Source organism: Nicotiana tabacum, chromosome 4 (genome assembly GCF_000715075.1).
Source record: "Nicotiana tabacum cultivar K326 chromosome 4, ASM71507v2, whole genome shotgun sequence".
Taxonomy (NCBI): Eukaryota; Viridiplantae; Streptophyta; class Magnoliopsida; order Solanales; family Solanaceae; genus Nicotiana; species Nicotiana tabacum.
Genome location: NC_134083.1, coordinates 64,860,855 through 64,884,065, shown reverse-complemented (window position 1 = coordinate 64,884,065; position 23,211 = coordinate 64,860,855). Strand labels below are relative to the sequence as shown.

The 23,211-nt window shown below is 36.6% G+C and overlaps 1 protein-coding gene across 4 annotated transcripts; it reads left to right on the top strand.

The window, feature by feature from the left end:
- Positions 1-5,649: 5,649 nt before the first annotated feature.
- Positions 5,650-10,431, top strand: LOC107780418 (uncharacterized). 4 transcript variants are annotated; one of them, XM_075251957.1, is made up of 10 exons: positions 5,763-5,898; positions 6,432-6,550; positions 6,670-6,761; positions 7,003-7,286; positions 7,373-7,667; positions 7,747-7,987; positions 8,430-8,639; positions 8,983-9,317; positions 9,981-10,028; positions 10,123-10,431. In XM_075251957.1, exons 2-5 carry the CDS (start codon positions 6,546-6,548, stop codon positions 7,379-7,381), a joined length of 390 nt encoding a protein of 129 aa, XP_075108058.1. In that variant the 5' UTR covers positions 5,763-5,898; positions 6,432-6,545; the 3' UTR covers positions 7,382-7,667; positions 7,747-7,987; positions 8,430-8,639; positions 8,983-9,317; positions 9,981-10,028; positions 10,123-10,431. The 4 variants fall into 4 exon arrangements, 2 of the variants coding, with proteins under 2 accessions (XP_075108058.1, XP_075108059.1); XR_012708749.1 differs by lacking the exon at positions 6,432-6,550 and having other exon boundaries at positions 5,650-5,898; positions 6,670-6,914; positions 7,012-7,286; XR_012708750.1 differs by lacking the exon at positions 6,432-6,550 and having other exon boundaries at positions 5,670-5,898; positions 6,670-6,914; positions 7,012-7,286; positions 8,990-9,317.
- Positions 10,432-23,211: the final 12,780 nt, after the last annotated feature.

Sequence of the window (23,211 nt, the reverse complement as noted above, 5' to 3'; positions counted from 1 at the left end):
TTTCATGACATCTTGAGCCCGAGAGACTAGAGAGGTTGATGACTGAGTGAGGTCGAGGGCCTAATTATGAGGATATTTATGGGATCGAGTTACGCGCCGTAGCATGTTTCATTATTATATGTCATGATTGGATTGATATAGCGCTTGGGCTGAAGGAGCCCCTCCAGAGTCTATACACACCCCTAGTGAGCGCAGGTACCTACTGAGTGCGAGTGCCGAGTGCGAGTGTCGAGTGATGAGTGACTGTGAGGAATGAGTGACTGTGAGGAAAGAATAACTGTGAGGTTGGAGTGAATGGGAGGACTGAGTGAATGTTACTCTAAGAGGATGCATTGATTTCATTAACTGTTGCATTTCAGCTGTCATATATCACTGTTTTGGAAATTTTGGAAAAACATTATTTTCTGTTTCAGTCAAATTTGATATGAAATTACTGTGAAATTTTAAATGTTGAACTTGAGAGCATGCCTACCCTTTTTTTGTTGGAAAGTATTGTATTTGGACTTAGTTGAGTTGCTCGTCACTACTTTCAGGTCCTTATTTATTATTGTTACTTACTAACCATTGTTGTACTCATACTACACCCTGCACTTCGTGTGCAGATCCAGGTGATACCGGACACAGTGGGTGTTGATTCTTTCACATAGTTGATTTTACGGAGATTCAAAGGTAGCTGCTATATTTTGTAGACCTTGTCTCTCCTTCCTTATCCTTTTGTTTATTGTATTTGTTCTCGGATTATTATAGGCCGGGTTTCCCAGACTTGTAATGTATAGATGCTCATGTATTGAGTGACACCAGATTTTGGGAGTGTATTTATATCAGTATGTGTGGGGTTTTCTATTAAACTTAATTACGATGTTTCCGTATTTTAAAGAAATTGTGGTTTATTGAGGTTGTCAGCTTGCCTAGTATTAAGATAGGCATCATCACGACAGGCGTGATCTTGGGTCGTGACAAAGGAGATGAAACTCGAAGATCTCATCGTTCGATTGAGGATCAAAGAGGACAATAAAGCTGCATAAAAGAAGACACGTGGGAACTCAACAATTATGGGAGCATATATTGTTGAAACTGCTCCAACTAATCCGAAAAAGTGAAAGAAGTCTTCTGGACCAAACAACTATCCCAGCAAGAACAAATTCAAGGGAAATTGCCACAACTGTGGAAAGGTTAGACATAAAGCTGCAGAATGTCGTGCTCCAAAGAAAGAGAAGAAAAAGGGACAAACAAATATGGTTGAAACAAATAATGATATTGATGACTTGTGCGCTATGTTGTCTGAATGCAACTTAGTGGAAAATCCTAAGGAGTGGTGGATTGATTCTAGTGTCACCCGCCATGTTTGTGCTGTTAGAGAAGCATTTGCTTCATATGCTCCCGCTAGACCCGACGAGACCATTTTTATGGGAAATTCTGCAACGGCCAAAATTGAAGGTTATGGAAAAATATTTATGAAGATGACCTATGGCAAGGTGGTGACTCTAAACAACGTTTGTCATGTTCCTGAAATACGGAGGAACTTAGATTCTATTTCACTTCTCGTCAAGAACGGGTTTAAGTGTGCTTTTGTTTCAGACAAAGTTGTAATAAGTAAGAACGAGATGTACTTAGGAAAATATTACCTTACTGAGAGCCTTTTTAAGTTGAATGTAATGGTTGTAGACAATAATAAAATTTCAGATTCTTCTTACTTACTTGAGTCAAATGATTTATGGCATATACGTTTGGGACATGTCAATTATAAAATCTTGCGAAAAATGATTAATTTGGAAGTATTGCCTAAGTTTGAATGCGACAAATAAAAATGTCAAATATGTGTGGAATCTAAGTATGTTAAACATCCTTATAAGTCAGTTGAAAGGAATTCAAATCCTTTAGACTTAATTCACATAGATATCTGCGACGCAAAGTCAATACCATCTCGCGATGGAAAGAAGTATTTCATAACTTTTATTAAAGACAGTACTTGACATTGCTATGTTTACTTACTTAATAGTAAAGATGAAGCAATAGATGCATTCAAACAATACAAAAATAAAGTTGAAACGTAACTTGACAAGAAAATCAAAATGATAAGAAGTGATAGGGGTGGTGAATAGGAATCTCCTTTTGAAGAAATATGTTTAGAATATGGAATTATTCATCAAACAACGGCCCCTTACACGCCCCAATCCAATGGGATTGCGGAAAGAAAGAATCGATCACTAAAGGAAATGATGAACGCTTTGTTGATAAGTTCTGGTTTGCCACAGAACTTGTGGGGGGAAGCCATTCTTATGGCTAACTGGATATTAAACTGAGTACCCCATAGCAAAATGCAATTCATTCCATATGAAAAATGGAAAGGAAGAAAGCCCAACTTGAATTATTTTAAAGTGTGGGGGTGTTTGGCAAAAGTGCAAGGTCCTAAACCCAAAAGGGTAAAGATAGGACCGAAAACTATTAATTGTGTTTTCATAGGTTATGCAACAAATAGTAAACCATATTGATTTCTGGTTCATAAATCAAAAAATCCTGACATTCATAATAATACGGTTATAGAATCAGATAATGTTGAATTTTTCGAAAGTATATATCCGTATAAAAAGGAATGTGAGTTGATTGGTGAAGGATCTAAACGACTTCGGGAGGAAACAAAAGAAAGTACGTATAATCAGGAGGATCCAAGACGTAGTAAACGTCAAAGAACATCTAATTCATTTGGACCAAATTTTATGACTTTCTTATTGGAAAATGAGCCTCGAACATTTAAAGAAGCTATGACTTCTTCTAAATCATTATTTTGGAAAGAGACAGTCAATAGTGAAATAAAATTCATATTGAACAACCATACATGGGAATTGGTTGATCTTACTCCAGGCAATAAACCATTGGGTTCTAAATGGATTTTAAGAGGAAAATGAAAGATGATGGTACTATTGACAAATATAAGGCAAGATTTGTGGTCAAAGGGTATAGACAACGAGAAGGTCTTGACTATTTTGATACATACTCTCCAGTTACAAGAATTACGTCCATACGAACGTTAGTAGCATTAGTTGCGGTATATGGTCTTGAAATTCATCAAATGGACGTTAAAACAGTCTTCTTAAATGGAGATTTGGAGGAAGAAATTTACATGGAACAACCTGAAGGGTTTGTGGTTCCAGGTAAAGAAAAGAAGGAATGTAGACTTGTTAAGTCGATTTATGGACAAAAACAAGCACCCAAACAATGGCATGCGAAATTTGACCAAACAATGTTGTCAAATGATTTTAAGATAAATGAATATGATAAATGTATGTACATTAAAAATATTACAAATCACATAGTCATTGTTTTCTTATATGTGGATAATATGCTGATAATGAGTAATGGCATTGTCAACATAAATGCGACTAAGCGTATGCTAACTAGCAAGTTTGATATGAAAGACTTGGGAGTTGCCGATTTAATTCTGGGTATTAAGATCCATAAGACTCCTCAAGGTCTGGCATTGTCGCAATCTCATTACATTAAAGCAGTACTTGAAAAATTCAAGCACTTAGATTTTAAAGTTGCAAAGACTCCAATTGGCGTGAATCTTGCACTTGCAAAGAACAAAGGCCAAAGTATATCACAATTGGATTATGATCGTGTGCTGGGATGTTTAATGTATATCATGAATTGTACTCGACCAGATATAACTTGTGCTATAGGTAAATTGAGTCGTTACACGAGCAATCCAGGTCAATCTCATTGGATGGGGATGAAACGTGTTTTGGGATATTTAAAACATACCCAAGACTTTGCTTTGCACTATAGTAATTATCATGCGATGATTGAGGGATACAGTGATGCAAATTGGATCACCGGTTCAACTGATTCGAAGTCCACAAGTGGATATATATATTCACTATTGGTGGAGGAACGGTATCTTGGAAGGTATCCAAACAAATGTGTATTGCTTGCTCTATAATGGAGGCTGAATTTATTGCCTTAGATAAAGCCGGTGAAGAAGATGAATGGCTTCGAAATTTCTTGGAAGATATTTCATTTTAGCCCAAACCATTGGCATCAATATACATACATTGCGATAGTCAAGCGGCGATTGGAAGGGCTGGGAGCGTTATGTATAACGGTAAATCTCGTCATATACAACGAAGACATAAAACCGTTAGGCAAATACTCTCTAGGGGGATCATCACAATTGACTATGTAAAGTCAAACGACAATGTGTCGGATCCACTTACGAAAGGCCTAACTAGAGAGGTAGTTGAAAGATTATTTAAGGGAAATGGGGCTATGGCCGAGAACAAGTCATTGTGGCAGTAACTCTACCTAGAAGACTGGAGATCCCAAGATCTAGGTTCAAGGAGATCAAATAAAGTCATTAATGACGGTTCAACATTGTCAACTAAATATTTTGGTCCATTCTCGTGATGAGACAATGTTCAGTACCAAGGATAAAACTGTAAGGCTTTTTAATGGTTTCTAAATTTTATACGGGGAATATCAAAAAGTGTATCTACGGGATGACACGTTGAGGAATCACCTATGTAAGTGAGAACTGTTAGCCCTTTCAAGGAGAATTTTGCAAGGCCGGTTCTCTACGCACTTATGAAACCAGGCGGTGTTCATGGCTGAAACGAATACAACAATGAGAACCAAAGACGGTTAAGAGTTGGTTGTGTGACTTATGATTGTCTAGGTATACACCAAAGTTCAACGGTTCAAAGATATCAAATCTACCGATTGATCGAGTATATCCAACATAAGTTCACTACGGAAAGTTCAAAGGGAAGCCTACTTATCCATATGCGATTAATCTTTGCTTGTAAATCACATAGTTTTTCATGCATATTTCCGTGATATAGACATTCCCTATTCATGTGGGGGTCGTTAGGTTTAAGCTTCTTAGAGCTTAAAAGAGGGTGAATGGGAAATGGAGGGGAAAATAAAATTTTAATTTTTCCTCCTTGACAAAAGGACATTGTCCCATATTGGAGGAGGAAAAGAATTTTGATGGGTATATATGCAATTTCTCTTCTTCTAGCTCTTAAAGAGTTAAGAAGAAGGCAAGTCTCGCGTCGTTGTCGTCGTCGTCGCTCGCTCGGCTTCGGATTCGAATTTGGTCAAATGATCGATTGATTGATTAATTTTTTGGACCAAATTTATTTGTTAATATTAATGTAATATTAATTAATCCAAATTAGACCATTTCTATAACGGTAATTCAATTTTCCTCCGTTTTAATTTTTCCGTTTTAATTTGAATTTGGCCCTGATCCCCTATTTACTGCATTCCCCATATCTGTTTCTGCTAATGTGACTTGCCGGGAAGGGCTTATTTTTGGTTTCGGAGTGTTTTGGGACACTTAGTCCCTAAAACGGATGCTTAAGTCCTAGGATTTTGACCGTAGTCAGAATGGTATGAAGACGACCCTAGAATGGAGTTTCGTCGATTCTATTAGCTCTGTTGGATGATTTTGGACTTAGGAGTGTCACTACAAGAAAAAGGGTTATTAGGGATCAAGATTTAGCGATGAGTTAAAAATCTGGTCCCTAAAAGTGTACTTACAGGGACAAGATTATTTTTGGTCCATAAATAGCGATTTACCTTTCCTAAACAAACGAAGGGATTTAATGTGGTCTGAAAAAAGACATTTGTCCGGTCTCTAATAATCACATTCAGCGAGAGACGTAGGCGCGAATAAAAAATAAGTGAAAATAGTTAGCGCTAGTTTTTCTCAAACTTTTTCTCCCTCTCTCACGAGTAAAAACCTTTTACTTAGCCTTTCCAAACGTTTCTTCCCTCTCTCTTTCTCAAAACCCTTGAAATTCCTAAACTCCTTAAATACTTGTTGCTCGATATCAAGCATTGTCTGGCTAAACAAAATTCTTGTCAATCACTCGGCATTATTCGGCTACATCAAGAGTAAGTTTCTTCAATTTTTCTCATTCTGCTTCTTTTTTTCTTTCTGATGAAAATCAGAATTTTTTTTCTTCTGTTTCTTTTTTTCCTTCTATCTTTTTGACCTAAGTTTCTTTGATTGAGTTTTTATTTATTTAGAACACTAATTTTGTTGTGTGGGAGGTAAAAGTGAGGATATTGGATTCGATTTTGGGGCTTGGACAACAAGAACAGAGGTTATCTCATTAGGTTTCTTTATTTTTTTGGAATATTAATTGTTGTTGTGTGCTAAAAGTGAAGTATTTTTGGATTTATTGAGGGGTTTTCTATTAGGGTTACATTAAACAAGAGTTTTGGGAACTTGCTTGAAGGGCTAAGAAAAGTGTCGTGGGCATATTGTGGGATTTTGTTTGTTGTGGGTTTTCTTATGTGGTGAAGAGTTGGTTGAACTTTTTACATATTATGTGTTTTTGAATTGTATAACCAACTTATTAATTTTGGTAAATCTAGTTTGATATTTCCAAAACAACTTTATGCTAATGATAATTCCAATAAAGGCTGGCGTGTAGTGAGAAAGATGCAACCTCGTGATTCCTATGAGATTGTCCAACAACTAGATGATGATATTGTAGATTTAGAAAATCACATACAAAATAAACGAAAAAGAACGAATGAGGTAAAGTATTTCTTTATGCATTAGCATTTCATTGTTCTATAGTCTGATTACCTGATTTTTTCATTGATAGTACATTGTCTTTATAATGTCTTGATTTTTCTTGTGTTTTTTTTTTGTAGGTTTAATATGAAACCACTAAAGACTGGAAATGAGGTGGGATCCCCTATGAAGTCTACTAGCAAATATACATTCATTGCACCTGGTGCTATAGGTAAGGACTGAGGGCGAGGGCGAGAGATTAGATGTATGTGCTCTGTGGGGTTGTCTGATTCTACCATGACTGCTGCTCAAGAAATACATACTGATATTACATTTTATACTTCTACTGATGAAATTATGAAATACATTTAAACGGGTGAAACAAGTAAGGTTTCTCAATTTTTTTGTGCTATTAATACGTAAAAGTGAATTCTAATGTTAAAGTTTTTACTAATATGATTTTCTTGCACTAGGTGCTATAGCAAAGGGACGAGGGCGGGGGCTTAGATCTATGTGCTCTTCGGGAATGTTAGAAATAAGCCGGAATCATCCTTCCATAAGAGGAGTCTTCATGCTAGTCAAAGTGTTCCAAGAATTTATAGCAACTCAAGATCAGATTCTACATTGTCTGCTGATCAAGAAATGCGAAGGACGATTAAAATCCCCTCGGTTATTGAGAAAGAGCATATGCAAATTGATGTTTCATTTTCTCCATCTACTGATAAAGCTATACAATCCCCCCAAACAGTCGAACCAAGTATGATTTCTCAAATTTATAGAGTTACTAATTTATATTCTGAATTTTAATGCAAAACTTTTTACTAATATGATTTCTATCACCAGGTGCCATAGGGATGGGACGAGGACGAGGGCGAGGGCGAGAGCTTAAATCGTTGTCCTCTTCAGGGTTTTTTTGGAAATAAGGTGGGATCCTTTCATTATAATTCTCTTTACACTAGTCAAGGTATGCCAAGAACTTCTAACATGACAAGATCAGATTCTACAATGTTTGCTGCTCAAGAAATGCAAACAACAAATATAAATCCCTCTGTTCATGAGAACAAGCATGTGCAAACTGATATTTCATTTTCTCCATCTACTAATCAAGTGATGGAATCCACCCAAACAGTTGAACCAAGTATGTTCTCAAATCTATTCGATCACAAGTTTATTATTTGTATAATATTTACAAATACTTTTACATTATGCAAATGTAGGTTCATGTACTAGTAAGGTAAAAAAGGTTCGAGGAAGTAACAAGTGCAAAGAAGTTGCATCACTTGAAGTGGGACAGAAGCTGAAAGTAACATTTTACAATAATCGAACAGTTGGAAATAATAGCAATATATTTGCGAGGCACTTGGGAAAATTAGTTCGTGACCGTAATATGTGTCCGTTGGGAGTATCATCGTGCGATGACATTAAGAGAAATTAAATCATATGTGGGCAGCTGTCGAGGTAACTGGATTGAGTATTCTTATTTTTTCTTGGGTTCCTCTTTTCTTACTAATCTGGAGATGTGGCTATGGCCTCTATTACTTATTTTTTTCTCTTATTTGATTATATATATTAGGAGCTTTATTCTTATATAGGATGAACTTATCTGTTAGAGAAGAGATTATAAGAGTAAATGGAAAATTAACACACTTACTCCTGCTTCTAGTTCTGTTAGACTGCTTAGATTGGCAACTAGATGTTGGCAAGGAATCATCTCTCTAATGCTAGACCACTGATGTTTCCTAGTAATTATTCTTTTTCTGATGTGACTGAATTACATGGAATTTTGTCTTTTCAGCAGATACTATGAGGGAATTTTATTTCACTGTCTTTGAATCATTGAATGACTACTAATTTGTTTTCACATACTCTAAACGTTTAAAACATATTTGTTTTATTGTAGGATAAATTTGAGAGTGAGGACATGGATATTCATCGCGATCATATTTTGAGTTGGATGAAAGAATTATGGAATAAATGTAGAGGACGATTGCATGCAAAGTATGTGAAGGGTAAGCCAATCCAAGAGGCTCTTAGAAATGTGCCAAAGGGGGTAGACAAGAAACAATGGGAATGGTTGATAAAGGAACATTTTGCTTCATAAAGTTTTCAGGTTTGACATACAATACTTAGTTATATATTTTCACTTTCATACTATGATCATTTTTTTACATTTATTTATAATATTTCAATCTAATACTTCAAGCTAAGCTAAAGATGCTTCATCATATTGGTAGCAAGCCAATTAGAGAAATTATTTATCAAAAGGTGCTATCATAAAATCTCAATTCTTTTCTTTGAATATTGACAGACTATTTGACATGATTTACTTTGAGACTCGCAAGAAGAATAACACACTTGTTGATTTTGAAACAATTGAGAAACATGTGCGTTTGGTTAATTGAACATCTACCTTACTTTTAGTTAGTATGGGTTCTGACAATCTCTTTATATAGTTTTCAGGCTCAAATCCAAGAATTAGTGATGTCTGAACCATCTCTTTCAAGCATAGAGATTGTAGAAAACTATTTTGGACCTCAAACCCGTAGCCATGTATTTGGCTTTGGAGGTGGAGTAAAAGCAAAAAACTTGAAATGTGACGCTTCTTCAAAGGCTGAACTAATATCTGAGTTGTGTTCAACTCGAGAAAAAACAAATCTTTGAAGGATCATGTGTCTACATTAGAAAATTAGATGAAAGAAATGAAGCAACTAGTATTTGCCCAACACTCCAATGTCCAGCCTTCGACATCGACCGTTTCAGGAGAATGACCATCTGGTTAACATACCAAGTTAGTAGCAACTTACTCGAATATTATTTCATTTTGTTGTTTGTTGTGCATTTGCTGCTTTTCTATTTGGCTAGAGCAGAACAGAGCATGCTTTGAGGGGTAAAGAACATATTTCTAGAGCTAAAAATAGATATTTACATAATCTTTACTTTTGGTATAAAAACAATCTGCTAGTAGAAAATCTTCATCAGTATATGCATTTTCTGGATTTATTAGGAAGAAGGATGTAGTAGTTTGCTTTGTTTTGGCTTATGTCTGAGTGATGTACTATTTTTGAATCAACTTCAGCCTTAAACAAGTATCGAATCAAGTTTTGCCTTAAAATCTCTTGAACATTAGAACATGCACTCGTTCTACTGACTTTCAGTTGCAGGTCTTTAGCAATAGTTTTATATCGTTGTCATACTTATGTCACGTTAATGATTTTCATAAATCTATTTTAGGAACTGCAGTTTTCCTTCATACATGTTTGCTTGTGGTTACGTACATAGCTAACTGAAGAGAATGCAGATTTGGAAAGTTCATACTAAGCTATAACACATATCACTGTGTTAACCAGTTAAACAAGTTCAGTAGATTGATAAGTAATTTGACAAATGAAGGCTTAGGAAAACTAGACTTATTGTTCTTATTTCTAATCCACTTTTGTGTGTTGTCATGCAGCCTCTTTTACGGTGATGGTTTATGTTTCTAATTTGGGCACTTATTCTGGTAAGTGGTTAAATATTTATCCCACTAAACTAATTGATTTTCTGGTTTCTTTTTATTTTTTTCTTAACAATAATTGTTTGCATCCTTTTTCCAGGTTTTGGAGCAACTTACAAGTCAAGATGCAGCTTTTGGAGACATATATACAAGATGACTATCATTTTGCTAGGATATTATTGCAACAAAATGTTATTATATTTCTAATCTAGGGATATTAATTTGGTGTTTTTGCTATAAAATTTTGTAAAAGATATTGTGACTTACATCATGGATCGTGGCATTAACAAGAAGTTACGCAATATTTGTAATAGAAAGGTTTATCTTTATATTATATTTTGTGGCAATAGTTTTTAGAGAATTTGATAAATATTGAGATTTATTGATATAAAATTTTAGGGACCAGCTGTAATATTTTTATGGACCAGGACTGATTGTCCTTAAAATATTCTTTTTGACCAGTTTAATGTTTATTTATTTAATCATTAGGGACCAGAAAAGTAGTCCCTAAATCAATTAAGGACTAGATAGTGACTGATTTAAGGTGTTTATCATGGACCGAAAACCTGGTCGTCAAAAATGTTTTAGATACCAGAGAAGTGCCGGTCGCTGCAACCCTTTAGGGACCAGTGAGAAATACCCGTCGCTATTAACCTTTAGCGGCGAAGCCTACAACAACGGGTTGCGACCGGATAAACCTGGTCGTTATATATCTTTAGGGACCAGATTCTGATTTTTAGGGATCATTTTTCTTGTCGTTAATAACCGTTTTTCCTGTAGTGCGTGTCAGGACTGTGAATTTGAGGTCTGTAGCTGATTTAGGATTGAAATGGCGAAAGTCGAATTTTTAGTTGGGAAATTTGACCGGGGGGTTGACTTTTTTATATCGGGGTTGGATTCTGATTCCGGAAGTTGAAGTAGGTCCGTAATGTCAAATATGACTTGTGTGTAAAATTTGAGATCAATCGGATGTGGTTTGGTAGGTTTCGGCATCGTTTGTGGAATTCGGAAGTTTAGAAGTTCTTAGGCTTGAATCCGAGTGTAATTTGGTGTTTTGATATTGTTTGGAGTGATTCGAAGGTTCGACTAAGTTGGTATGATGTTATGGGATGTGTTGGTATGTTTGGTTGAGGTCCCGAGGGTCTCGAGTGAGTTTCGGGTGGTTAACAGACCAATTATAGCCTTTGAGAGATAGCTGATCTACTGGTTTTTGTTGTTGCTGGTTTCTTCTTACGCGTTTGCGAAGAGTATCTGGAGATTGAGGAAGACTTGTTCTTCGCGTTCGCGAAGTAAGGGACGCGTTCATGAAGGTTTAGGAGTAGAGTGCATCGCGGACGCGAGATAAGTAACGCGTTCCCGAAGAAGAGAAGAGGCAGTTGGGGACCCCATTCATTTGGTCTACGCGTTCGCGAGGGTGAGGTCACGTTCGCGAAGAGAAAGTTTAGTAAAGGTTCGCGTTCGCGAGGTGAGGGTCGCGTTCTCGAAGGTTTGAGCTGGTAATGTATCGCGTTCGCGAAGTAGTTGTTGTGTTCGCGAAGAGTAAAGCGGAGAGGCAGTTTAAGTTGGTCTATGCGAATGCGAGAGGACGGTCGCGTTCGCGAAGAAGAAATCTGGGCAGGCAGTATTAAATTTTAAAATCGAGGGTTTGAACTCATTTTTTATATTTTGAGCTAGAGATCACGGTTTTGGTTGATTGGGGTAAGTATTTCTCACTTGTTTTTGGTTAAATTCCATGATTATATCTTGATTTTTATCATCTAAACTGTGATTTGGGGTGAAAATTGGGGAAAACGTGGAAGAGTTCTTGAGATGGAATTTTGAGGTTTTGAAGGGGATTTTGTTGTCGGATTTGAGTAAATTTGGTATGGTTAGACTCGTGAGGGAATGGGCTTTCGGGTTTTGTGACTTTTGTCGGATTTTGAGACGTGAGCCCGGAGGGCGGGTTTGAGTCGATTTCAGATTTTTTTGCCATAATTTGGTATTTTTCTTATGGAATTGATTCATTTAGCCTATATTGATCGTATTGTATTGCTTGTGGCTAGATTCGGGATGTTGGAGGCCGATTTGAGAGGCAAAGGCATTGCAGAGTAGGATTTTTGCTTGGTTTGAGGTAAGTAACGCTTCCAAACTTAGTTCTGAGGGTTCGAGACCCCAAATTATGTGTTATGTGATTGGTATTGAGGTGACGCACATGCGGGCGTGCACCGTGAGAATTGTGACCTGGGTGATTCCATTTCATCGTTTAGTGACTCTATCATGTTGATATCCATGTTTTCATCATGTGATAAAGTAATCGAGCTGTAAATCATGCTAGATATCATGTTTAGGCTTTATGCCGGTATTGTTGGGACCCTTAGTGGTCGTTTCTTGCTGTCAACTCACTATTTTATTAATATTCCGTACTCAGTCATGTTCATGCATTTTTATAGCATATCTCCGTCTCAGTTATTTATTGATTCATCGTATCATTGTTCCGGGTTTGTTTTCATGACATTGTGAGCCCGTGGGTGAGACTGGAGAGATTGATGACTGAGTGAGGCCAAATGACTGAGTATGAGTGACAGTTATGGGATCGGACTGCACGTCACAGCGGTTATATTGATGATTATGATAGCGCTTGGGTTGTAGGAGCCCATCCGGAGTCTGTACACACCCTCAGTGAGCGCGATTGATATTATTGAAGGATGGATCTTCCCTGGACATGGATCTTGTCCGAAGTACTTGATACCTGGAGATGGATCTTCTCCACAGAGCTGGATTGGCCTTCCTCGATACTGGGTGACTTATCGTCAGTGATGTATATGTTCTGGGATGGATCTTCCCTGGGATGTATGGGCCATATACATTACCGAGTGGTTGAGCATTCGAGAATGTGAGCACATGAGGCTGACAGTATGGTGCATCACATACAGCATGTGCATTGGCATGTAGAGATAACAGAGTTATATTTTTTACACGTTTCGGATCTGCTTCACTTTACTGTTTGAGTTGCCTATTTAATTTAAAAGCATGCCTACGTTTCTGTTCAGTTATTTCCATTTTATATGTACCTGTTGAGTTCGTCACTACCTTTCAGTTCAAAGTTTGGAGTTGTTACTTACTGAGTTGGATGTACTCACGTTACTCCCTGCACCTCGTGTGTGATCCAGGCGACTCTGTTCCTGGCGGCGGTTGCTGATTGAGGATCCTAGAGTTTTGGAGACTATCAAGGTAGCTGCACTGCGTTCGCGGGCCTTGACTCTCCTTCCTTATCTTTGTCGTACTTTCAGTTTATATCTCTAGACATTGTAGTAGACTGTATTTCTGATCTAAATGCTCATGTACTCAGTGACACCCTGGTTTTGAGCTGGATTGTTTCACTTTGGATTTTCTTATGCTTTCAAACAGTTTTCTTTAAATGTTAAATGCTTCCGTTAATGTTTTCAAACTTATTGTTGTGGTGTTGAGTTGACGCTGGCCTAGTTCCACGATAGGACATCACGAATGTTGATTTTGGGAACGTTTTTTGGCTATAAATACATGAACTCTCCCTCAGATTTTCCTTACGAAAATTCTTATTTATCCTTCTTCTTTCTGCATTGTTTTAACAGAAAAGAAAGCAATAAGTGTGATTTACTACTGTTCTTTACGCTCGTTATCACTAAGGTTTGAAGTACTGCTACACCAGTGAGGGTAATCCGTTCTATCCTGGGAGGAAATAATCCTAAACCTCAAGTACTAGGAGGGGATTAAGTTTATTAAGAAAACACTGTGAATTCAGTGGGCTCGAAATAATTATGATCTTTTACATTTTTGATTTTTATTTTTTGAACATATTTTCGAATACAGGTTACTAACAGTAGTATCTTAGGGAAGTGACTGCACCAACCCATTAGCAAACTTGGCATCAAGGTAAATAACCTACTGAAAAAGGCGATTTACTGTGTCATGAAATCTTGATCCCCGGAACCTCTGTTTTTGTCCATCTCCACATGTTCACTGGATTCTCCTCTATTTAGCTGTCTAGTTCGTCGTGACATTGATAGATACGTAGACCGTAGTAATATATTGTTGACTTTTTCTAAGCTAAAATACAACCTCAGGGAGCCACTTTCTGCATAAACATTTTGCTACAGAAATTTATCTATATTGCAAATATCAACACTCCTGTGGCATTATCATAGGAATTCCTCCTGTAATTTTTCATTGGCATTTTTGGTACTACTATATATACTTTTGCACATAAAAAACAATAACAATGCCTCAATCCAAGTTTACTATAAAAGATTTATTTGTTCCATTTTACAATTCGTAGTCCATGACAACCTCCCATTCTCCCAAATCTTTTTTTCTTCATTACAGTTTATGGACATTGTTTCATCTTACACAAGCTCTATTCTATTTTAAAAGAAGAAGATTTTAAAACTATTTCTTTTTCATCAGGTTAAATCACACTAGTACAAATATTTCGGGGGCTGCTAATTAATTAATTCGGTTCTGGAAATAGGTATCCGCAGCTGTTGTGGGTGCCCTCAAGAGTATTTGGAATGTCATAACAAGAGTAGTATTTTTAAGCTAAGGTTGCTCATGTCCTTCAGGTAACTGTCTTCGGATCCTAGAGTTGGGAAAAACTATTTGTTCTGAACGATAAAGATGTTGCTTTTACCAGCTAATATGATCTTAGAGCAAGTGGCGGATTCAGTATTTAAAGTTTATGGGTTTCTACGTCAACTTCAAGTAAATTTACAATAATAACGGGGTTCACAATCAAATTTTTAGTAAACTTCTTGTTGAGGTTTTAATTTTTAAGATGAAATAGTCTTAAAATGAGGGTGAATGGGAAATGGAGGGAAAATGAAATTTTTGAGTAAAATTTTAAGTTTCCCCCTCTTGACAATGAGACATTGTCCCATATTGGAAGAGGAAGAGATTTTTGGTGGGTATATATATAATTGCTCTTCTTGTAGCTCTTAAAGAGTTAAGAAGAAAGCAAGCCTCGCGTCGTCGTCGCTCGCTCGGCTCGGCTTCGGCTTCGGATTTGGATTTGGACCAAATTTATTTGTTAATAGTAAATATTAACGTAAGATTATCCGCATTTGTAATGGATATTTTTCAATCCGTGTATTGACCACAAGGCAGCCGCCTTGCTCCACAAACATGAATGTGCTTGCTCCACAAACAAGCTAATGCTTGCTCCACCATGGAGGGTGGACGTTTGGTCTTCTTCAACACTGGCTGCTATATATATGTGCAGCAGATGTTGAAGAAAGACACTCAACACTCAACACACAAACTGAAATCCTGAAATCGCTCAACAGATTTGGCTATACATTGCACTCCTTCCTCTCAGCATTTCCATATGATTTTCTGAGTTTCTACTCCTTCGTTCTGCATTGTTTTAACTTCAAACAAAGCAACTGTAAGTGTGATTTGCTACCGAACTTTGTGTTCGCTGAAACACTGGGGTTTGAAGTACCGCTACACCAGTGTGTGATTCGTTCTATCCTGAGAGGAAATAATCCATTACCTTGGGTACTAGGAGGGGATTAAATTCTTTAAGGAAACACTGTGAATTCAGTGGGCTCGAATTAATTACTGTTTCATTACGTTAACTTATATGTTGCAGAATTATTATTTACAAATACAGCAATATTGGCGGGACTAACACTCTTAAGGAATTTAATATTTATTTCTGTATTTGTGTTATTCTTATTATTCTGCAAACTAAAACCTTTGTGGTTTTGTGTACTCCCGTTTTGGAGAGTAAAGCCTTCGTGGCGTTTTGTTGGAGATTAAAATCTACGTGATTTTTACTCCAGTTTGAAAACGTGTATTAAACGTTTCTTTGTGTCATTCTTTTACAGAAAAAATGACGACTGAAAGCGAAAATCAAGCTGTTCCGATGGTGACTGCCAACGCATCGACAAGCCGAACACCGGCGTTGGCACCGGCAGAAAAATTCAGAAAATTTTTCGGGATTGATTTCAAGTGCTGGCAGCAGAAGATGTTTTTCTACTTAACTATGTTATGTCTACAGAAGTTCATCAAGGAAGATATTCCTGATCTGCCAGATAAAACTCCAGAGAATGAACGCTTTCTCGTGATTGAAGCGTGGAAGCATTCTGATTTTTTATGCAAGAATTATATTCTTAGCGAACTGGATGATAATCTGTATAATGTATACAGTAGCGTGGAGACGTCAAAAGAATTGTGGAATGCGCTTGAAAAAAAATATAAAACTGAAGATGCCGGGATGAAGAAATTCGTTGCCGCAAAATTTTTGGACTACAAAATGGTAGATAGCAAGTCTGTTATTACCCAAGTCCAGGAATTGCAAGTGATTATTCATGATCTACTTGCTGAAGGTCTTGTCATCAACGAAGCATTCCAAGTAGCAGCAATGATTGAGAAGTTGCCTCCGTTGTGGAAGGACTTCAAAAATTATTTGAAACACAAACGAAAGGAAATGTCCCTTGAAGATCTCATTGTTCGGTTGAGAATCAAAGAGGACAATAAAGCTGCTGAAAGGAGAGGTCGTGGAAATTCAACAATAATGGAAGCAAATATTTTTGAAGCTAACAAAAAGAGGAAGAAGGCTTCTGGTCCGAAATACAACCCAAGCAAGAAGCGGTTCAGTGGAAACTGCTACAACTGTGGGAAAATCGGACACAAATTTACGGAGTGTCGTGCTCCGAAGAAAGACAAGAAAAGGGGTCAAGCAAACATGGTAGTAAACCATGATGATGTTGATAACTTGTGTGCCATGCTTTCTGAATGTAACTTGGTGGGAAATCCTAAACTGTGGTGGTTTGATTCAGGAGCCACTCGCCATGTTTGTGCAGTTAGAGAAGCTTTTGCTACTTATGCTCCTGCTGGACCCGGAGAGACAGTTTATATGGGAAATGCTTCAACAGCAAAAGTTGAAGGATATGGGAAGATATTTCTTAAAATGACTTCTGGCAAGGTCATGACTTTGAACAATGTCCTTCATGTTCCCGAAATGAGAAAGAATTTAGTCTCTACTGGACTTCTTGTTAAGCATGGTTTTAAGTGTATTTTTGTGTCCAACAAGGTTGTCATTAGTAAGAATGAAATATTTGTAGGAAAAGGTTACCTCACTGAGGGCCTTTTCAATCTGAATGTAATGGTTGTGGAAAACAATAATAATATTTCAGCTTCTTCTTACTTACTTGAGTCAAATGATTTATGGCATGTACGTTTGGGTCATGTCAATTATAAAACCTTGCGAAAAATGATTAACTTGGAAGTACTGCCCAAGTTTGAATGCGAAAAATTAAAATGTCAAACATGTGTGGAATCTAAGTATGTTAAACATCCTTATAAGTCAGTTGAAAGGAATTCAAATCCTTTAGACTTAATTCACACAGATATTTGTGACATGAAGTCAATACCATCTCGCGATGGAAAGAAGTATTTCATACCTTTTATTGACGATGGTACTCGATATTGCTATGTTTACTTACTGAATAGTAAAGATGAAACAATAGACGCATTCAGACAATACAAAAATGAAGTTGAAACGCAACTTAACAAGAAAGTAAAAATGATAAGAAGTGATAGGGGTGGTGAATATGAATCTCTTTTTGAAGAAATATGTTTAGAATATGGAATTATTCATCAAACAACAGCCCCTTACACGCCCCAATCTAATGGGATTGCGGAAAGAAAGAATCACACATTAAAGGAGATGATGAATGCGTTGTTGATAAGTTCTGGTTTGCCACAGAACTTGTGGGGGAAGCCATTCTTACGGCTAATCGAATATTAAATCGAGTGCCCCATAGCAAAACACAATCCATTCTATATGAAAAATGGAAAGGAAGGAAGCCCAACTTGAATTATTTTAAAGTGTGGGGGTGTTTGGCAAAAGTACAAGTTCCTAAACCCAAAAGGGTAAAGATAGGACCGAAAACCGTTGATTGTGTTTTCATAGGATATGCGACAAATAGTAAAGCATATCGATTTCTGGTTCATAAATCAGAAAATCCCGACATTCATAATAATACGGTTATAGAATCAGATAATGCTGAGTTTTTTGAAAATATATATCCGTATAAAAAGGAATATGAGTCGTTTGGTGAAGGATCTAAACGACCTCGGGAAGAAACAAAAGAAAGTACATGTAATCAGGAGGATCCAAGACGTAGTAAACGTCAAAGAACGTCTACTTCATTTGGACCAGATTTTGTGACTTTCTTATTGGAGAATGAGCCTCAAACATTTAAAGAAGCTATGACTTCTTCGGAATCATTGTTTTGGAAAGAGGCAGTCAATAGTGAAATAGAATCCATATTGAACAACCATACATGGGAATTGGTTGATCTTCCTCCTGGAAATAAACCTTTGGGTTCTAAATGGATTTTTAAGAGAAAAATTAAAGATGATGGCACTATTGATAAATTCAAGGCAAGGCTCGTAGTCAAAGAGTATAGACAACGAGAAGGTCTAGACTACTTTGATACATACTCTCCAGTTACAAGAATTACGTCCATACGGATGTTAGTAGCATTAGCTGCAGTGTATGGTCTTGAAATTCATCAAATGGATGTTAAGACGGCCTTCTTAAATGGAGAGTTGGAGGAAGAAATTTACATGGAACAACCTGAAGGGTTTGTGGTTTCAGGTAAAGAAAATAAGGTATGTAGACTTGTTAAGTCTCTTTATGGACTAAAACAAGCACCCAAATAATGGCATGCGAAATTTGACCAAACAATGTTGTCAAATGATTTTAAGATAAATGAATGTGATAAATGTGTGTACATTAAAAATGTTCCAAATCACATAGTCATTATTTGCCTATATGTGGATGATATGCTGATAATGAGTAATGACATTGCCAACATAAATGCTACTAAGCGTATGCTCAATAGCAAGTTTGATATGAAAGACTTGGGAGTTGCTGATTTAATTCTGGGAATTAAAATCCATAAGACTCCTCAAGGTCTGGCATTGTCACAATCTCATTATATTAAGACAGTACTTGAAAAATTCAAGCACTTGGGCTTTAAAGTTGCAAAGACTCCAATTGACGTGAATCTTGCATTAGCAAAGAATAAAGGCCAAAGCATATCACAATTGGATTATGCTCGTGTGTTGGGATGCTTAATGTATATCATGAATTGTACACGACCAGATATAGCTTGTGCTATAAGTAAACTGAGTCGATATACGAGCAATCCAGGCCAATCTCATTGGATGGCAATGAAACGAGTTTTGGAATATTTAGAACATACCCAGAACTTTGAATTGCACTACAGTAAATTCCCTACGGTGATTGAGGGATACTGTGATGCAAATTGGATCACCGGTTCAACTGATTCTAAGTCCACGAGTGGATATGTATTCACTATTGGTGGAGGAGCGGTATCTTGGAAGTCGTCCAAACAAACATGTATTGCTCGCTCTAAAATGGAGGCTGAATTCATAGCCTTAGATAAAGGCGGTGAAGAAGCTGAATGGCTCCGGAATTTCTTGGAAGACATTCCATTTTGGCCCAAACCGTTGGCACCAATATGCATACATTGTGATAGTCAAGCGGCAATTGGAAGGGCTGGGAGCGTCATGTATAACAGTAAATCTCATCATATACGACGAAGACATAAAACTGTTAGGCAATTACTCTCTAGAGGAATTATCACGATTGACTATGTAAAGTCAAGTGATAATGTGTCGGATCCACTTATAAAAGGCCTAACTAGAGAGGTAGTTGAGAAATCATCAAGGAGAATGGGACTATGGCCGAGAACAAGTCATTGTGGTGGTAACTCTACCTAGAAGACTGGAGATCCCAAGATCTAGGTTTAAGGAGATCAAACAAAGTCATTAATGACGGTTCAACATTGTCAAATAAAATTTTAGTCTGTTCTCGTGATGAGACAATGTTCAGTACCAAGGATAAAGCATTAAGGCTTTTTAATGATTTCTAAATTTGATACGGGGTATATCAAATAGTGTATCTACAGGATGACACGTTTAAGAATCACCTATGTAAGTGTGAAGTGTTAGCCGCTTCAAGGAGAACTTTGTAAGGCCAGTTCTCTACGCACTTATGAAACCAGGCGGTGTTCATGGCTGAAACGAACACAACAATGAGAACCAAAGACGGTTAAGAATTGATTGTGTGACTTATGGTTGTCTAGGTATACACCAAAGATCGACGGTTCAAAGATATCAAATCTACCGATTGACCGAGTATATCCGACATAAGTTTACTGCGGAAAGTTCAAAGGGAAACCTACTTATCCAGATGCGATTAATCCTTGCTTGTAAATCACACAGTTTTTTTTTATGCATACTTCCGTGATATAGTCATTCCTCATTCATGTGGGGGATTGTTGAGGTTTTAATTTTTAAGATAAAATAGTCTTAAAATGAGGGTGAATGGGAAATGGAGGGAAAATGAAATTTTTGAGTAAAATTTTAAGTTTTCCCCTATTGACAATGAGACATTGTCCCATATTGGAAGAGGAAGAGATTTTTGGTGGGTATATATATAATTGCTCTTCTTGTAGCTCTTAAAGAGTTAAGAAGAAAGCAAGCCTCGTGCCGTCGTCGTCGTCACTCGCTCGGCTCGGCTCGACTTCGGCTACGGCTACGGCTTCAGCTTTGGATTTGGATTTGGATTTGGATTTGGTCAAATGATCGATTGATTGATTAATTTTTTGGACCAAATTTATTTGTTAATAGTAAATATTAACGTAAGATTATCCGCATTTGTAACGGATATTTTTCAATCCGTGTATTGACCACAAGGCAGCCGCCTAATGCTCTTCCCACCATGATTGTGCTTGCTCCACAAACAAGCTAATGCTTGCTCCACCATGGAGGGTGGACGTTTGGTCTTCTTCAACACTGGCTGCTATATATATGTGCAGCAGATGTTGAAGAAAGACACTCAACACTCAACACACAAACTGAAATCCTGAAATCGCTCAACAGATTTGGCTATACATTGCACTCCTTCCTCTCAGCATTTCCATACGATTTTCTGAGTTTCTACTCCTTCGTTCTGCATTGTTTTAACTTCAAACAAAGCAACTGTAAGTGTGATTTGCTACCGAACTTTGTGTTCGCTGAAACACTGGGGTTTGAAGTACCGCTACACCAGTGTGTGATTCGTTCTATCCTGGGAAGAAATAATCCATTACCTTGGGTACTAGGAGAGGGATTAAATTCCTTAAGGAAACACTGTGAATTCAGTGGGCTCGAATTAATTACTATTTCATTACGTTAACTTATATATTGCAGAATTATTATTTACAAATACAGCAATATTGGCGGGACTAACACTTCTTAATATATAAAAATGATCTAAGCAAAAGTTACTGGGTTCCTGTGAACCCGTACGAGGTACTCTAGATCTGCCACTGTCTTAGAGGTGCTATAACAACTAGTTGAATGGCCACGCAAAATGACAGGCTTGTTTGATTTTTCTTTTAAATATAATACTAGAGTCTGGATCAGCTTCCACGTATCTTGATTATTTCACCTAGTTGCACGGTGCAACTTGCACCCAATATATCTGTTCTTAAAATCCAGGTAAATTTAGGGATTCAATTTACTTTACGTCTTTACCAACAGTCAGTTAATTCTGAACTTTAGAAAACGTCGAGCAATGTAGTGTCGACATGTGATCAGCTAATCAGTTGCCTTTTTTCTCCATCTCTTACCTCCTTTTTTCTGTCAATGAATACTATTCTTTCTCCAGCTTCAATTTCTTTTCGAGTTGTCCTTATTTTTCTTTACGTAAAATTTATCATTTATATTTCTTTGTAAACCTTATTTATCCTCAAAATCGGATAACAATTGAATTTGTATGTGATTTTAAGGATACGTGATCTAATTTGATACAAAATGATAAATCAGATTGAAATTGAAACAAGCACTCGGAAAGAACCACACAAGTTGAACAGTCTTAACCTTGGAATGTTAGTCACCCTCGAACCAAAAGAATTTTTATCGATATCAGAATGGAATGACAAGAGATTAATAAGATTTAGAATATAAGGTTAAATATGTAACCAGTGTGTATCCTTTCCAAATGATAAAACTTTTAGACGGGACAAACAAAATTTTTTGCGTGTTTGGAAAAAGAATATAAGGTGGCATGTTACAGATTTAGAATAAATACTATGTAACAAAGAGTAGTATTACTCTTTTCGTTCAAGTTTTTTCGATTCACTCAATTCAATAGTATTACACTTTCTATTCGCATTCTAACAAAGAGTAGTATTACACTTTGTAATCGCATTCTTAAATGTATTATGCATTTGCTATTTTTTCTTTTTACGAAAAGAAATTCGCCCACCATACCTGTTTAAACATTTACAAAGAAAAATCATATATATAGTTTATATATCCAGTGGTACTTAAAATGAAATCCATCAGATTGCCAACCCTTGAACGTACTACTTGATTTGTGTACTGCAACTCTATGTCAACTGTACTTGCAGTGCTAGTACCATCTGAACTTGGAATTTTTCATTCATCCAATTTCTTTAAATAAAAGGAAATCTTTTAATTAAATTATCTTTTGAATCGATGCATCCGTTCCTATTTACTATGCTTGTGGTCAACTTATCCCTCATTCCAAGTTATTACTAGTACTAGTTAACTAGTTGACTTATAATAATTTTTTGTTATAAATAGAATTGTATTTAAGGTAAATGTCTATATTTTAGAAAGATTCTAGGGTTTGTGGTAACGAGAACAATAAGGATTCTCAAAATAATCTTTCACTCTGTGAAAGTAATATTTGTCATCGATTTGACCACGAGATTTTGTAAAGCACATATAGATAATTATGGTCCATTCATGATGGGAATGTGACAACATGTAATTTATGAATACATATTCATTTTTGGAAGAATATGAACGTGCTAGTGGTAGTGAATATACCACACTCACCTCTAAAAGGAGGTTTGAGATGAAATAAAAAAATAATTTTATTATTATGGCATGAATGGTCATTGATCATGTACCTATTGTGATTATCCCGAAATATTATGGCAATGTAATTACTACAGGGAAAAAGTAATGGAAGCAACATATCTTGCCTATAATAATTTTGACCGTGACCATAATGGGATAACATTCTCCTTCAATGAGATATTCACCATATGAATGTTGATGAATATGTGGTAGTACAAAAGTAATTGAGAGCTCTAGAAGAGCCAATTATTATAATTTT

Excerpts from the sequence above, each read along its gene's own strand:
- LOC107780418 (XM_075251957.1), top strand. Across the intron at positions 6,762-7,002 it reads CATTGCACCTGGTGCTATAG|GTGCTATAGCAAAGGGACGA; the intron begins GTAAGGACTGAG and ends TTCTTGCACTAG.